This window comes from Cucurbita pepo, chromosome 4, assembly GCF_057944985.1.
Source record: "Cucurbita pepo subsp. pepo isolate OVF chromosome 4, ASM5794498v1, whole genome shotgun sequence".
Taxonomy (NCBI): Eukaryota; Viridiplantae; Streptophyta; class Magnoliopsida; order Cucurbitales; family Cucurbitaceae; genus Cucurbita; species Cucurbita pepo.
Window position 1 is genome coordinate 4,668,252 of NC_141801.1, and position 18,722 is coordinate 4,686,973.

The 18,722-nt window shown below is 36.6% G+C and overlaps 1 protein-coding gene across 1 annotated transcript; it reads right to left on the reverse strand.

The window, feature by feature from the left end:
* Positions 1 to 8,506: 8,506 nt before the first annotated feature.
* On the reverse strand, positions 8,507 to 11,135 carry LOC147792820 (uncharacterized). Its single transcript, XM_087123133.1, has 3 exons — positions 10,317 to 11,135; positions 9,280 to 10,177; positions 8,507 to 9,219 (listed from the first exon to the last, which is right to left on the reverse strand). The coding sequence occupies exons 1-3, from the start codon at positions 11,133 to 11,135 to the stop codon at positions 8,507 to 8,509; spliced, it is 2,430 nt and encodes an 809-aa protein (XP_086979259.1).
* Positions 11,136 to 18,722: the final 7,587 nt, after the last annotated feature.

The window sequence follows — 18,722 nt, forward strand, 5'->3', positions numbered from 1 at the left end:
AAATACTAACTCAGTTCCAAATGTCATTCTTCCTTGATGCCACTTCATCCAATCTTGTTTTCGATTCATGAAAAGGGTCACGATTTGTAATAGCCCAATAAATAAATAAATAAATAAATAATGAAATAATGAAATAAATAAACAAATAAAAAAAATTATAAAAAAAAATAGTTAAATAATAATAAATAAATAAATAAAAGAAAAAAACTAACATTTTCCCACCCCTCTCCACTTACTTTTCATCCCTTCCTAAATTATCTCTCCTCAACTAGAAACTAACCGTTACTGCAGCAAAAAAATAAACAGAAAAATAACAATTGTCAGATTTAAGAAAAAGAGAATAGTCTTTACCCAGATAAGATTTACGATAGATATGATCAATAAGGTATATATTAAATCTTCATTTTCCTTTATCCTATTTCTTTTTTAGAAATCACAGCCAATTCTTTTATCTTATTTCTTTTTAGGAATCACATCTAATTATAGGTAGATCTTCATTAAATTATTACCATGGTTTAGCTTTGAGTTGAGTTAGAAACTAAATGTCAATCATTTATACTAATTCTAGTCAATCACGTTAGATTAGTAATATTAGGTTAAATTTATATCAGTAGCCAAATGAATAAATTAAAAATAGAATGGCCAAGAAAATTTGTGAATAGGAAACATTGAGATAGAAAGATTTGGAAACAGGGATCCACTAGAAATTTGGAATACATGAGAAAAAAGCAACCGAGTAAATACGGAAGAAAAGAAAAGAAGATTCAGTGGTTAAAAACCACAAACTAAATAGAGAGAGAGAAAGGTAAATACAGAGAGTAGTAAAGCACGGAATAACTTAAATAACTCTATCTACTCTTTTTATATAACAATAACCATGAAAATAAAATTTTTAATAAAAATAAAATTTTTAATAAAAATATAATTATAGATATGTAACATTTCAAGACTTTTAACAAGGGACCCAGGTAAATTAGAGAAATAATTTCATAGGGTTCAAACTTGAAACTGATGTCATGGGCTCACATAGGTTGACTTGGATTTCAAAGGACGAAATCAAACTTCAATTAAGGATATATTCGTGACAATGACTTAAGTTAACTAGGTAAGTGGCCTTACTATCGGCATGGTTATATTTGATGCTGATACGTGCTTGTGGTTTTGCACGTGTCATATATACTGATATATGTGAATTATCTGTGAATCGGTATGCTCATGTTATGTTATAATATGTGAATTGTATGATAATAATTATGGCATGATGTGTTTAAGGATATGTTTGAGATAAGATACGAGAAGGATGCACAAAACGAAATGTAACGATAAGAGTAAGATACGTTTATGAAACGTTAAGGTTAGGTTACATACCAAAGTGCTATGGATAGGGGAGATTAATGAAAGAATATGGTTAGGGTATGAGTAGAAAGGGATAGGTTTGTGATAGATTAATAAAACGATAGCGTTAGGATACGTTCCTGTGATGATATGACTAAGGTACGTTCACGTAACGATATGACTGTGATAGGTATAAGAACGTTAAGGCTATGATAAGTTAGGGAACGATATGACCACGAAGTGTTTACGATATGACATGTTATGATTGATGGTGTTAATATAACACATGCGGAAGCAATTTGGATCTTAGGCACTTTTAGAACATCAATTATAGTAAATAACTAGCATGTTCATAAGTATTAAAACTTAATGAGTTTGAATACTAACCTTTTGTAGTTCAAACTTCTTTTTCCTCACGAACCGGTTTCGAACCACCACTAGTGTCTTCTCCACTATCCTCCGGCCTTAGAACGGGATTGTGGAATCCGGTGAGTGACTAAACTTGGGAGGGATTTTGTATATATGAAGAGAGTGTTTGTGAGAGGTTTTTCTCAAGGTTTTTCACCAAGAAGAAGAAGACCTTCCATGTACCATGATCACTCTATTTAAAGAGTCATGTTTGCATGTTCATGTAAATTTGAGATCACCAAATTTTGACACTTAAAATTCCACTCAAATGTTTGGGATTATGTGGCAAGCATGCATGTTTGAGTTAACCAAATTTTGACACTCAAAATTCCACTCAAACTTGTGGGGTTTATTCGGCAAACATGCAAGTTTGGTTAAACCAAATTTTGACATCTCAAAATTCCACTAACATGGATTTTTTTCATGAGATGAAGTCAACATTTTGACTTTCTTCATTTTAATTCAGCAATTAATTTGAATAATGAATTTCAAATTAAAGTAACATTAAATGATTAATTAAACTATTTAATTAATATTTAATATTAATTCAAATGCCAATCCCAATCAATTACGACACATATTTGATTTCAGATTTTCTCCTTTTGTTTAATTCTTAAATTAAACAAAAATGCGGTTAAATATATCGTATATATGTAGCGCATATTCCCTAATTTGAATTCGAACACTTCGAACTCACTCGTCACACTGTTCTATGGTTTAGTCCGATATGAGCTAGCAGAGGGACCTAATGGACCTATAGATCATGGGCTCCAACGATCCAAGATTAACCGGCTAAACTCATTAACCTTGTTAACCAACATTCGTTAACTACTAGGACACTCCACTATAGCCTAGTAGTTGCACTCCCCTCACTATAGATATATTTATGTCCATTTGATATAACCATGATTAGTAAGTCGATCCTTCACAGGTTGTTCGTAACTAGAGCTGGGTCAATTTACCGTTTTACCCCTAAAGTTACTTCTTGTTCCTTATGTCTCACTGATCCTCTAATGAACAATTGGTTTGTGGTCCAACCAGTAAACCGAATCCCTCTCAGGCCAATGAGAGGGTGGGGCCCCTTGTTCAAGACCTGGAGTCAGTGCTTAAGAGAACTACCTCTCTTCTATCCCTAAAAGTGGGTAGGAGTGAATTCCATCTTGCACCCCACGTCCCCAGCCATTCACCCAGTCTTACCCCTGAAATGGGAGGCCTATTGAGTCGACGAACTAGAGCCACTCTCACCCATGCAAATCTAAGGATAATTCCGAATAAACAGGAGTTCATGGTTAGCTCAGGATTAAAACCGAGTTACCTAGGTTATCGAATGAAAAGAAAATCAGTCTCAACAGTAAACGACATTATAAAGTGAGAGTGGTTTTCTTCATGGTCCGATCTTATGCAATATTAAAGTAAAAGAACGCCCCCACTCACATGTCTCCACATGTACAATTTAGTGATCACATTGTTTATATCATATACAAAAGTGGGCCGCATCCATAGTGTCCCCAGAATAAGGTACTCAGCCTTATCCTTATACTATAGATCATTTTGACTATATACTTGAACTTGATCCACTCTTATGTCTCGACATATAGTTCAAGTAATCATACTATAGCCAGAGTGTTCTTAGTTTATTGGATTCAGATTAATGATCGTAAATTTCACTTTATTCAATAACAATCTTTACTGAATAAACAACAATAATAACTTTATTGAAAATAGAATATGTTTTTGTTTACAAACTATGAGTTTTCGGACATAAAACCCAACAATGATACGATATATTGTGATGTGATGTGTTATATTTAGATTGTTTTGTGTGACCATTGAGGTAATTGTTGTATGAATTGCACGTTATGAAATGACATGTTAAAAGCATGGAGCATTATGTTATAGTTTCTAAAATGTATGTATACAGCATGTTATGAATGACATGATATCACGATAAATGAAATGAAATGTAACCCCGTTAGGATTATGTATGATACGTAGACTGAAAAATGAGAAATGACATGTTCAGCATGAAAGATGATAGCGGGGTTATATTCATTAATGATAAAAACAGAAGTATTGGGGACCTCATGCATTATGTGTGCTCATGCATTTGGGGGGATACCCCTATTTCATCACGAGGGTACGGACGCATACATCCAATTGCAGGACAACGATCGTTATGTTTTGCATAGCGCTGCTGTGACGGTTACTAGTTCTAACGGGTGTCCAGCCTAAGGAGCTCCCATAGTGTGCTCGCCCAACAAGGAATGTGCCCTAGCGGTGTGCGAACTGACTCGTGAGCCCATACTCGCATGTATGGGGCTGTGTGTAGAGTATATGGTACACGTCCAAGTTACCCGTTAGGACAGTACCGTAGGAAAATAGACTGAAAGGATAGGTCCCATCATTGCATTCGCATGTTCTTGCATTTAACCCCAATAGTGGGGTCACTTATTGAGTATTTCTTTAAATACTCAAGCCATGTGCTACTACATTTTTCAGGTTAAGGCAAGCCATTTCAGTACGGCTGACGACGACATCACAACTCGAGACCATGGCACATGCATAGGATAGTGGTACTTATTTTCTTAGACTTAGGCTAGAATATGATGTTTTTAACTTAAACGCTTATTTATTTTATTTAGTCTTTTGTTGTATCGTTTTAAAGATGTTTTCGAAACACGTAAGTCCATGACTGTGTTTTAAGATAAAGGTTATGTTTTATGGAATTTAAATGAAGTCTTACGCATTCAATGTTTATTGTACGTATACAGTAGCGACCTTAAATTAAGTAGAAAATTTCGAGTCGTTACACGATTTATGTACAAGATCCCTAAATTTATAGTCATTTACAATACAATAAATATGGCGTATAAGAAAATACCTGATAATACGAGATTGAAGAGAGTTGGAGAATATAGACTAGAAGATGATAAAAACTCTAAACCCTAATTATGTTTTAATATTTTTAATCAATGTGAAAAAAAAAATCAATTAAGAAAGTAAGAAAGATGAGGAAGAAGAAAGAAAAAATAGTCGAGATTAAAAGAGAGTACTTTTTAGGTCTGGTTTGGATTATGGGATAGGATTACAAGGGGAAGTCCTAATCAATCATAATTAAAAAAAATTATTGACTCGTTACTTTTACAGGCTTCATATATAGATGTGTACAATGAAGATTACAGGTCTGGGCCTTGATCCATAACAACAAACCAGGATGTAACGACCCTAAATTTCCACATACTCAGAGTCGCTACTAACGTCTCATGCTCATCTATAATGCGAAAATATAACTCTTACATGAACATAATTGATAACGTAAACTTCAAAAAAAAAAAAAAAAACGTTTAAAACAACTTCTTCTCTGGAAAACACGGCCATGGTCTTACGTGTTTAAATATGAAATACTGAAATTTAGAGAAACAAAAACAAATACAAAATAATTTAAAACAATGAAATGCAAAACAACCTATTCTAACTTAAGACTAGAAATTTAAATATGAGTCTACCCTATGCACGTGCCACAGTCTCTGCTCGCGATGCCGCCGTCCTCCGTACAAGTGCGCCTTGCCTTTACCTGAAAAATGATGTGGCACACGGCCTGAGTATTTCAAAGAATACTCGGTAAGTGGCCCCACTATAGGGGCCATGAAAATGCAAACACATGCAATCATGATTTAGGAACCTATCTCTAATCATCTTAGGGGTGGCCTCCAGTCTCGGACAAATTGGATGTGTAGTACTTCCCTACACACGACTCACACGTGCGAGTGTGGATCCTCAGGGCGCTCGCACACCCCCTGGACCCTCTGGTCAAGCTAATCTGTAGCGACGTCCGGAGGTCAGCGGAACCCCATAGTGTCATGCACCTCATGAACACCCTCATTTGTGTGCTTTCGCACCTGTGCGCATTCGCGCTCATCATAAGGTGCGCGTCCGCACTCATCATCTCTAGGAGAAGTAGCCTATGCTTATGAACATACAAAATGCATGAGGTCCCTCTAAATCCATCGTAATGTCTTTCTGACACAACCCTCTAGTCTCATCTCTTTGTTACTCTAGGTAACGCATACTCGTGGATATTTATATTAATATCGTTTTCACGCTCTTAGGGTTGTGTCCTATGTCGATCTAACGACATGATGCAATATGGCACTCATCATCATATAGCATGCTCAATATGGAAAACGTCATCATATTAAGGTAAACGTCACGCAATCATCATACTCATCATATTGCCACAAAGTTCATCAAACATATCAAGTACGACATTCACAAAATATATATATATACTGAGCACATCATCAAGTATCATAACCCACACATCATCATAACTCATACATCATCAAAGTCATACATCATACATCATCATAACTCATATACCGCATCGTACGACATAGTTCATACATCATCGTAACTCATACAATTTTTAGCCTATCCTATAGTAAGGCCACTTACCTGGTTGACCTTAGCCGAAGTATTCCCTAATTTAATTAACGTAAGCTCCCGTTCCTCGAGAGCTGCTCCAAAGGTTGCTAGAGTTCGCTTCATATCGAACCGTTCGTCAACTTTCGTTAGCATTTCACATTTTAATTAATAATCCAACTAACAATGTGAAATACAGCTCTAAAACGACCTCAGTAAAAAATCGAATTCCATGTTTTCATTATTTCTAAATTGTATTGGGTAATAAACTTCATGTTACTTGATCATTCAATCCAATAATATTATATTTAATGGGTACAAATTATAATAATTTTCTCATATTTTCCACTTACCTCCATCACTCCGTTCATCTCCTCTGTTATGGAATATGATTTTCTTTTCTTTCCTAAAAATATCATTATGATTTTCTTTTTCTTTCCTAAAATATCATGAATCATCATTTTTTTTTTTTTTTGTTAATTCGACTTATGTACTGGCCATTTTCAATCTAATCTTATTTTCATTTCTTTCCTAAAAAATGTATATGCAATTAACAAAATCATTCTCAATCTATTCTAATTTTCTTTTCTTCGTTCAAATCTATTAACTGAGCCATTTTAGATCCATTTAATTTTCTTTTCTTTCTTAAAATCTTCCTCTCTCCCATTTTTTCCTTTTAATTCTAATTCTTTTCTAATCTTCCTCTTGTTGGTGACAAGAGAAAACTGAAGTGTGATTGAGAGGAGAAGTGATTTGAATGATGGGAGGGAGGTCCTTTTATAGGGGGAATCCCGGAGTTGGTTGAGATTTGTGTGGATGAAATTGAATTCACCTCCTCCTTCTCTTCGGCAGTAACTCATTCAAACTCTATTTTAGCTTCAACACCCTCCCTTAAACTGAATTCTGCGGAAATCAGTTTAGGACTTCACTTCGTCATCTTGATATACATCTTGGATTCTGCACATCCCCATCTTTCTTCTAAGCTTCTCGAACAATGGTTGTTTCAAGGGCTTTGTGAATAGGTCTGCGATTTGTTCATCACTTCGGCAAAAGTTGAGTTCAATAATGCCTTCTTTACACAAATCACGCAAGAAATGAAATCGAACATCGATGTGCTTGCTCCTTCCATGGAACACAGGATTTTTGGACAACTTAATAGTTGACATATTATCACAATATATAACCGTCGTACCTGGTTGCTTCTGATTAAGAATTTCAAGCATTTTTCTTAACCAAATTGCTTGGCACGAGCATGCTGCTGCTGCCACAAATTCTGCTTTTGTAGTTGAGAGTGTTACAATAGGTTGCTTCCTTGAAGACCAGCAAATAGCTCCTGAACTCATCATGAAAATACTTCCTGAAGTACTTTTACGATCGTCTATATCACCTGCATAGTCGCTATCTGTATAGCCAACCATCTTCGGATCATCTCCTTTCTTGTAGAATACCCCCAAATCAAAGGTTCCTCTCACATAACGAAGTATCATTCTTGCTGCATTGAGATATTTTTCCGTTGGATGCTCCATGTAACGACTTATCATACTAACCGCATACATGATGTCTGGTCTTGTTGAAGTTAGGTACATCAAACTTCCCACAATTTGTTTGAAGTACAGATTATCAACCTCTCGCCCGTCAATATCCTTGTGCAACTTTAAACCCAATTCTGATGGAGTTCCAAATGTGCACTCATCCAATTTAAATCTTTCAAGTAATTCTTGAGCATACTTCTTCTGACAGATAAAGTTACCTACGGGAGTTTGAGTAACTTCTACTCCAAGAAAATATCTCATCAAGCCAAGATCTGTCATTTCAAATTCCTTCATCATGCTCTTCTTAAAAAATTCAAACATTTCTTCATTATTTCCAGTAAATATTAAATCATCAACGTATAAGCAAATAATGATAATGTTACCTCCCTTTTCAGTTTTCACATACAACGTATGTTCATACGGGCATTTAGTGAATCCCATCTTTTCAAAATGAGAATCAATGCGACTGTACCATGCCCTCGGAGCTTGCTTCAAACCGTACAAAGCTTTCTTCAACTTGTGTACTTGTTCCTCTTTGCCTTTTTGAACAAAACCTTCTGGTTGCTCCACATATACCTCTTCTTGAAGCTCTCCATGTAAGAAGGCCGATTTCACATCAAGTTGATAAATAGGCCAAGATTTCTGTGCTGCAATAGAAATTATGAGCCTGATAGTGTCTTGACGTGCCACTGGTGCAAATACCTCCTTATAATCAATTCCATACTTTTGCTTGTATCCTTTTGCAACAAGTCGCGCTTTGTACTTATCCACCTCACCATTTTCATTCAACTTGGTTTTGAAAACCCATTTTACTCCGATTGTTTCTGTCCTCTAGGAAGATCGGTGAGCTCCCAAGTCTTGTTCTTCTCTAGGGATTTGATTTCACTGTCCATAGCTTCCTTCCATTTCTTCTCCTTTACCGCTTCTTCATAGACAATTGGATCACTATCCATAAAGAATGCAAAATAACCGCTATCACTTGATTCATAGTCCATCTCATAATCAATCATCCAGTTTGGTTTCTTTCTTGTTCTTGGATGTCTTTGATTATGATCATGATCTTCTTCTACTGGTTCTTCTTGTTGAGCTTGTGATGAGCTCTCTCCATGCTCATAGTGAGGCTGAATAGGGGCTTCAGTTTGTTCTTCTTCAAGATCTACAGGAATCTGCTGATTCACAATGATCTTTTCTTCCCATGTCCAAGTCTTCTTTTCGTCAAAGACTACATCACGACTTACCACCGCCTTCTTTGTCAAAGGATCATAAAGCTTGTACGCCTTAGCGGTCTCGCTTACTCCAAGGAATACACATTTCAAACTCTTGTCTTCAAGTTTCTTCCTTTTCTCATCAGGAACGTGTGCATATGCTGTGCACCCAAAGATTCTAAAGTGGTCTACTGCAGGTTTTCTTCCGCTCCATGCTTCTTGTGGAGTCATATCTCTAACAGAAAAGGTAGGACTCCGGTTGAGAATGTGAACGGACCACACGACAGCTTCTGGCCAGAATTCCTTCGGGACTTCTCCTTTATTTAGTAAACTTCGAACCATGTTAAGAATGGTCCTGTTTTTCCTTTCGGTCACACCATTTTGTTGTAGTGTATATGCTGTTGTTAACTGCCTCCGTATGCCCTTCTCTTCACAAAATTGAATAAACTCTTTCGAGCAGAATTCTCCACCTCTGTCAGTTCTTAAAGCCTTGACTCTTCTTCCAGTTTCCGTCTTCATAGTAGCACAAAATTTTTTGAAGCAATCAAAGGCTTCTGATTTGGCGTGCAAGAAATAAGTCCATGTTTTTCGACTAAAATCATCGATGAGGGTCATGAAATATTTCTTGTTACCATTTGATGCTGGAGAGATGGGACCACATATGTCCGAATGAATCAACTCCAAAATTGCTTGAGCTCTTCTTGATTTTCCGGATGAAAAAGAGTTTCTTTCATGTTTTGCTACTACACAGCTCTCGCAAATTTCCGTTGGTGGAGTAATATCTGGCAACCCAGTTACCATCTTCTTTGAGGACAACGTCTTTAATCCTTTGAAGTGTAGATGACCATACCTAAAATGCCAAAGCCATGTGGTATCTTCTTTCTTCACCATCAAACTTTTGGTAACGATATTTAACGTCAACGGATATAGACGGTTGGTGGTCATCTTCATCTTAGCAATCGATCCTCTTTTGGAGTCATAAATTTCACATTCATCATTTTGGAATGTGATCACATACCCCTTTTCTTGTAACTGACCGATACTAAGTAAGTTGGCCTTCAGATTAGGAATGTAGAATACATTAGAAATAGACTCTACAAAGCCATTTCTAGTCTTGATATCTACGGTTTCTTTCCCCATCACTTGGAGAGTTGAATTGTTGCCAAGAGAAACCGTAGTATGAAAATTTTCATCTAAAGTTGAGAAGAATTCCTTACAACCTGTCATATGATTGCTGCATTCAGAGTCTACGACCCATACACCTTGATCTGCAACCTTCATAGCATGGAATGACATTAATAATGTTTCTTCTTCTCTTCTCTCCACAAAATTGGATTGATCTCTTCTCCTTTTGGAGCTTGGTATAGCATTCATTTTTGTAATGTCCAAGGCGTCCACATCTGTAACATTCCACCTTAGACTTGTCGAAGTGTCTCTTGCCTTTGTTGTCATAATCGTTTCTGACTAGATCTGCTGACCTGCCAACATCTCCACTTCTTTCTCGACTGCCTCTCCCACGACCTCTGCCTCTTCTTTGCCCTCTACCTCTAGAGCTTGAAGTTTCACTTGGTGTGGATATCTTTAAGGCTGTCATCTCCTCTATTGCACTTGTACGATTGAGCCTCTGCTCATGTACTAACAGGGAGCTTTGGAGTTCATCTATTTGCATCTCTTCGACATTGTTTGCTTCTTCGATAGAACATACAATGTAATCGAACTTTGGAGTTAGTGATCGCAAAATCTTTTCTACGACCGCGACCTCTGTGATTGAACCACCATGCATCCTCATTTTACTTGCAAGACTTATAACCTTGCCAATATAATCATTCACCGTTTCTCCCTTTTGCATTTGGAGAATTTCAAAGTCTCTTCTGACGGCTTGTAGTTGAGCACGTTTTACTCTCGTTGAGCCTTGATACTTCCTCCTCATAGAATCCCAAATTTCCTTGGATGTCTTCTTCTGAAGCATTGTTTCCAAGATAGTCCTATCAATGGACTGAAATAAATAGTTCTTGACCTTCAGATCCTTCAACTTCGATGCTGCCAACAGTTGCTGTTGACTAGCTGAGAGTACCTCGCCTTCATTTGGCTCTTCATAACCCGTCTCCACCATATCAAAGAACTCCTTTGATCTGAGAAAATTTTCCATCAACATCGCCCAATGATCATAGTGACCATCGAACCTCGGGATGGCGGGCTGAACGTAGCTCTCAACTTGTTTTTCTGCTGCCATTTTTGCTGCTGCAAGATAGCTTTGATACCAGTTGTTGGTGACAAAAGAAAACTGAAGTGAGATTGAGAGGAGGAGTGATTTGAATCATGGGGAGGGAGGTCCTCTTATAGGGGGATTCCCGGAGTTCGTTGAGATTTGTGTGGATGAAATTGAATTCACCTCCTCCTTCTCTTCGCAGTAACTCATTCAAACTCTATTATTAGCTTCAACACCTCTCTCCCATTTTTTCCTTTTAATTCTAATTAACTCATTCAAACTCTATTATTAGCTTCAACACCTCTCTCCCATTTTTTCCTTTTAATTCTAATTCTTTTCTAATTCTATTCTCATATCTAAATTCTGTTCAACAGTCTAATTAATCTTTTCCTGTGTTATTTACAACTAATTCTTTTCTAATTCTATTCTCATATCTAAATTCTGTTCAACAGTCTAATTCTTTTCTAATTCTATTCTCATATCTAAATTCTGTTCAACAGTCTAATTAATCTTTTCCTGTGTTATTTACAACTATTGTATTCTATTCAACAGTCTAATTTAAGATTTTCTATCGATTTGGTTGTTTCTCAATCTTTCTCTCTCTTCTCGCCCTATATTTCTTTTTTTTTCTTCTATTTGGAAATCTTTTTTTTTTCTTTTTTTTTTCCTTCTTCTGATTGTTTGATCTGTTTTCACAATCTTTCCCTCTTTCTTTGTATTTCTTTACTCCTACCAAATTTTAATTGACTCTTAGGTTAAGATATCATCGTTTCTAACTCAGATCTAAGTAATTGCAACATATTAATATCTTTCCATATAAGAATAAAGGAAAAGTTAAATCTGACTACTAACCTTTTCAGATGACATCTCTCTCCAATGATCTGCCTAACCATCTCTCCATTATCTTCCTTTCTTTTTTCCTCCCAGAAAATCTATCTGCCTTTCTTCTCCCCATAAAATTGCCTTTTTCTCATAAGATCAATCTGCCTTTCTTCTCCCCAGAAAATCTTTTCTTTCTTTTCTCTTTTGGTTGTAGAATTATTGATGACGGATGAGGAGACATTTTAGGGAAGGGTGGAGAGATTAAAGGAGAGGTGATCAGTTAATCTTTTTTTCTTGCTTATTTTATTATTTTTATTTTATTATTATTATTATTATTATTAACTTAACGGGGCGTTACACACGAAGTCAGGACGCAACTCCAAGAATAGAGAATTCTCCTACTATGTATACATATAACCTTCTACGTTTAACACCCCCTCAATCTGGACGATGTACTACTAAGTTAAGATTGCGCTGAATGCTAAAAGGAGTTGGCAGTGACTTTGTCATGATATCGGCGAGCTGATCTTTGGAAGATGAGCCGCACATCAAGCTGACGAGTCGATACTCATTCACGAACGAAGTGATAATCAACCTCAACATGATTCGTCCGTCAATGAAAGATTGGATTGGTGGACAAATAGGTGGCACCAATGTTGTCACACCACAGGCTAGGCACTTGCACTTGCGAAATCTCGAGCTCACGCAAGAGGACTTGAATCCAGATTAATTCGGCAATGGCATTTGCAACTGCCTAGTATTCGGCTTCCATACTAGAACGAGAAACTATTGATTATTTCATTGAACTCCAAGAGATAAGATTGTCACCAAAGAAGATCACATAGCCTTCAGTGCTTCGACGGTCATCAGGATTCCCGACCCAAACAGTATCCGAGAAGGCACTAAGCAAATCAGTGCTGGACTTTGTAAAACACAAGCCTATATCAATAGTGTCATGTAGATAACAGATAATCCGTTTGACCGCCACCCAATGTACAGAAGTCGAGGAGGACATGAACTGGCACACTCTATTGACAAAGAAGGAGATATCAGAACATGTCAGAGACAAATATTGGAGAGCACCAACGATACTCCGATGTCGAGTAGTATCCTTAGGCGGGAGCTTTTCACCACCATCCAATAACTTCTCACTAGGAAGCATAGGCATGGGCACACATTTGGAGATGAGCATATTGGTTATGGACAATAAATCTTGGATGTATTTATGCTGTGTCAGAACAAGTCCATTCAAAGAATGATAGACCTCAATCCCAAGAAAATAACTTAAAGCGCCAAGATCCTTGACGGCAAAATCATCCCGAAGTTGTGTAAGAAGTTTCGCAGTAGCCATAGAAGATGAGTTGATGATAATAATGTCATCAGCATAGATGAGGGTTTACATCCGAATGCCCGCCTTGTTAAAAATGAAAAGAGAGACATCAATCTTTCAAGGTGTAAAATCTAGCTGTAATAGTTTGGAATTAAGGCGAGAAGACCACGCACGCGAAGCTTGTTTGAGACCATAAAGCGACTTATCCAGCTTGTAGAGATAACCAAGATGTTGAGAATCCACAAATCCAGGGGGTGCTTCATATAAACATCTTAATTAAGGAGGCCATGAAGAAAAATATTCTAAATATCAATCTGTCGAATAGCCCAACCACGAGAAGCAGCAAGAGATAGTAAGAGTCGAATGGTAGTGGGCTTAACAACCGGACTGAAGGTATCATCATAATCAACGTCATACTGCTGTTTAAATCATTTAGCAACCAGGCGTGCTTTGTAGCGATCAATAGAGTCATCTGGCTTTTGCTTGAGTTTGAAAACTCATTTGCAATCAATAACATTAAGACCAGCACGAATAGGAAATAAGTGTCATGTCTTATTTTTTAGAAATGCCTGAAATTCATCATTCATTGTCGATAGAGGGGAGCCTTCATAGTAGTAATATGTGAAGTAGGTTCTGAGGTAGAAGACCGAACCACAGAATATGTTACTGTTCCATTTGTACTTACCATATGGATGAGCAGTAGGTACAGAATCCACAGTTGAGGGGACAGCCGTACCAGATGTTGTGAGGGGAGTAGCCAGTGCTACAGCAGTCGGTCGACCAGCGGTCAAGGACTCGACCGGGTGTTGCACACTCCGAGTAAGCCAGGAGACTGGTCCCCAAGATCAAAGCCCAGAGAATCTAGGTGGGGCCCAGGCGATGTAGGAATAACATCTGCTGGCGGAGGATCCGAGGCCCCAATCATTGGCAAAACAACTGATGCTGATTAGCGCGGCAGTGACACGGAGGATTGCGGTAGCAATCTGATGTGGACACTAGATTTTTTGCATCCAAAGAGTTAAAAGGCACAACTATATGCATATGATCATATGGGAGAGTTATTGTTTATGCATCTCGACAGTTAAAAGATTATGAACGCAACTACCCGATTCATGATCTGGAGTTAGCTGCTGTGGTGTTTGCTTTAAAAATTTGGAGGCATTATCTGTATGGTGAGAAGATCTAAGTTCATACAGATGATAAAAACCTTAAATATCTATGCACACAAAGAAAGTTAAATACGAAATACTGTCGATAGTTGGAATGGATGAAAGATTATGATATGGAAATTCTACGTCATCTCAACAAAGCTAATGTAGTAGCCGATGCCTTGAATCATAAAACAGCTCACTCATCTGCACTACTTAAGAGACAAACTAAAATTCAAATGGAATTTGAAAGAGTTCAGATAGTTATTTTAGTAAAAGAAGCGATGACTTAGTTAACTCTTATGACTATCCGCCCAACGTTGCACTAACAAATCATTCAGGGTCAGTAGAAAGATCCTTACCTTGTGAGAACCATTAATCAATCGGAGGCTAAGCGAGCCAAGAATTTCTTTGTAACAGTTGATGATAGTTTAAAGTGGCGGGATCGAACACGTGTACCGAATGATGTGGAGATTAAATGAAAGATTTTATCTAAAGCTCATGAGTCATCATACACTGTGAGTATATGTGCCACAAAAATGTATCAGGATTTGAAAACATGTTTTTGGTGACTTGAGATGAAGAAAGACGTTGAATAGGTGTCTGTAACGACCCTAAATTTCCACATATCAAGAGTCGCCATTAACGTCTCATTCTCATCTCTAATGCAGAATATAACTCTAAGAATGCTCATCTTTATTAGCAAAAAATTTTAAAACTTTAGAATACGTTAAAACATTAGAAAACACTGTCGGACTTACATGTTTCAAACATCATGTTGGAGTTCAAAATAAGATAAAACAATTACAAATTAAATAATTTAAATAAATGAAATGCAAACACTCTATCCTAACCAAGACTAGTAATTTTAAATATGCAATTATTCTATGCGCTCGCCACAGTCTTTGATCACGATGTCGCTGTCAACCGTACATGGGCACCTTGCCTTTACCTGAAAAATAATATAGCACACGACAATACTCAGTAAGTGATCCCACTATAGGGTCATACTAATGCAAACACATGCAATCATGAATTAGGGACCTATCTCACACGACAATACTCAGTAAGTGATCCCACTATAGGGTCATACTAATGCAAACACATGCAATCATGAATTAGGGACCTATCTCTAATCATCTTAAGGTGGCCTCCAGTCTCAGACAAATTGGTTGTGTAGTACTTCCCTACACACGACTCACACGTGCGAGTGTGAATCCCTAGGGCCTCGCACAACCCCTGGACCCTCTGGTCAAGCTAATCTGTAGCAACGTCCAGAGGTCAGCGGAACCCTATAGTGTCATGCGCCTCATGAACACCCTCATTTGTGTGCATTTGCGCTCATCATACGGTGCGCGTCCGCACTCATCATCTCTAGGGGAAGTAGCCCTATGCTTATGAACATACAATATGCATGAGGTCCCTTTAAGTCCAATTATACATCGCTTCTGACACAACCCTCTAGTCTCATCTCTTGGTTACACTATGTAACACGTGCTCGTGGATATTTACATTAATATCATTTTCATACTCTTAGGGTTGTGTCCTATGTTGATCTAACGACATGATGCAATATGGCAAACAACATCATCAGACATGTTCAACATGGAAAACATCATCATGCATACATCATACTCATCATAGAAGCCATTAAGTGCATTAGATATAACATGTACGTCATGCATCGAAACATAAATAACACATTTAACATACATCACAACACAACGTCATATTCATACATCATCATAATTCAAACCATCTTTAGCCTATCCTAAAGTAAAGCTACATACTTGGTTGGCCTTAGCCAGAGTACTCCTATTTTCCATTTTTTCCTTCTCTCCTCTGTTATATTTTAGTTCAGTTTACCATCACTGACAGTTTAATAAAAATCGAATTTCATCTTTTGATTGTTTTTAAATTGTATTTGATTGTTTTTAAATTGTATTGGGTAAAAATCTCCTATTTTCCATTTTTTCCTTCTCTCCTCTGTTATATTTTAGTTCGGCTTTGCTTTGGGTTTCCCCAAAAGGCCTCACACCAATGGAGTTAGTATTCCTCACTTATAAACCCATGATCATTCCCTAAATTAGTCGATGTGGGACTTCCATCATCCAACAATTTGATCTATTTTGAGAATATTCATCTCTTTTTTTACAGATTTTAATTGACTCTTTTGATATCTAAATAATGACAACAAATTAATATCCTAAGAAGGAAAAGTAAATCTCACTACTAACATTTTCAAATGACATCTCTCTTCCATTATATGCCTAACCATCTCTCCATTATCTACTTTCTTCCTTAAAATCTTTTCTTTCTTCTTTTTCGGTTTTATTTGCAGAATTATTGATGAGAGGTATTTTAGGGTAGGGTGGAGAGATTGGAGGAGGTGATCAGTTATTTTTTTTTCTCTTTATTTTATTATTTTTATTTTACTATTATTATTATTATTATTATTATATAACCTAGCGCTATCTAACTTGTCAATAAGGTAAGGCACCTAGGTAGGAACCTTTGAATGTGCCCTAGTAGAAATGGGAAGAGGTGACCATGAATTTTATTACACGATTGCCTAAAACCTAGTCAGGAATTACAGTGATATGGGTTGTTTTGAACAAACTAACTAAGACAGCTCATTTTATATCGGGGAAGTCAACATATTCAGTTGATAAATTGGTGCAATTGTATTTAAAAGAAATTATACGCTTTCATGGTGTACTAGTTTCGGTTGTGTGAGATAACGCACACGATTTACTTCTCCATTTTGGAAGAGTCTTTCAGGAGACACTTGGTACACAACGAAAATTTAGTACAACATTTCATCCCCCAAACACATGGGCAAACTGAGAGATTATTATTGAAGACATGTTGCGTACTTGCATATCAGATTTTTAGAGGTGGTTGAGATGACCATTTATATTGAGATGATAGTCTCAAGGGCTTTATGGATTTACTAGGAATAGGTAGGCAACCAAAAGTTATGTCGAGAATGGGTGCTAACAGCTAATGAGGCGATATAGAAAATTAGGAAGAGAAACTTAATGGCTCAAAGTCGTCAAAAGAGGTATGATGATATTAGAAGAAAATATCTGGAGATTATCGTGGGGATCATGTATTTTTTACGATCGCATCTGTTCGTGGCATATTACGATTCGACAAAAGGGGAAAACTTAGTCCATGTTTTATTGGACATTTCGAGATTCTCAAAAGAGTTGGCCCAGTAGCTTGTAGATATGCATTACCATCAACATTGGATACAGTACACAACGTTTTTTCATGTTTTGATGCTGCAAAAGTATTGCCCATAATTTTCTTACCCTAATGAGTGACGTCACAACATACATGCTTTAAATCATATACATGAAAAACTTATAATAAATACTCTTAAAATAAAGCGATGGATTTACATATTCAATTCAAAATAAGAAAACATACATAATTTAGTTTTTTTAACCTTAAATAAAATGAAATAAAATACCTATCAACTACTAATGAAATTCAATGGGATCTACTGCCCTATCATGATCTATCCCGACTTCCATGGAGCTTTCAGTGTCATCCGCGCCAGGGAGCTTTACCTTAAAATACTCGAGCCACCCCATTGTTAGGGTTAGCAATGCAATCACACACATATATCATATTTGAAAAGTTTGTGACCTCGATTTTTTCCCTTCTACAAGCTCAATTCTCACGTTACACCTCGATTACATCCTAAATCAAATAAATAAATAAATAAGAGAATCAACGAAAATAGATTAAAAAGAAAAAAAAAACTTAAATGACTCGAAACTATCCAAAGGTAAACAATCTGATTCAACCAAGTATACTAGGTCTGGTTAAATCGAATTGGTGATGTCAGCATCACCTACCTTAGTTTGTAAAGAGACCCGAGCACAAAAGAGTTTGAATTTTATAACATGGATGATATAAATAAAAAATAAAAAAATAATTAAAAATAGTCTTAAATAAAAAGGGGACAAATAAATAAAATACAGACAAGTGATTAGAAAAGTACAACAATGAAGTATAAAATTAATTAGGTGTTAATAAATGTGTGTCTTGGTTTTCCTAATAAGCAAATTAATTTATTAAAATAATTTTAATTAATTAGATTTTACTTTAAAATAAAATTAAAAAATGGGAATGAAATAATATTTTGTTCCTAAAAAAATCTCAAATTAGCAAAATTTCAATGTTACCCCCGACGCTCTTCTCTCTCTTCTGCAGACGCTGTTGCCCGTGACAACAGCGAAGCAAGACGGAAGGAGGGCGGTGGCAAGATCGTAGTTTCAAACTCTCGATTGTCCTTTT

Coding starts and splice junctions, on each gene's coding strand:
- LOC147792820 (XM_087123133.1), bottom strand. CDS start 11,135: ATGGCAGCAGAAAAACAAGTTGAGAGCTACGTTCAGCCCGCCATCCCG. Junction 10,178..10,316: donor GACACTTCGACAAGTCTAAG/GTGGAATGTTAC, acceptor CATGCTATGAAG/GTTGCAGATCAAGGTGTATG. Junction 9,220..9,279: donor ATATACACTACAACAAAATG/GTGTGACCGAAA, acceptor TACTAAATAAAG/GAGAAGTCCCGAAGGAATTC.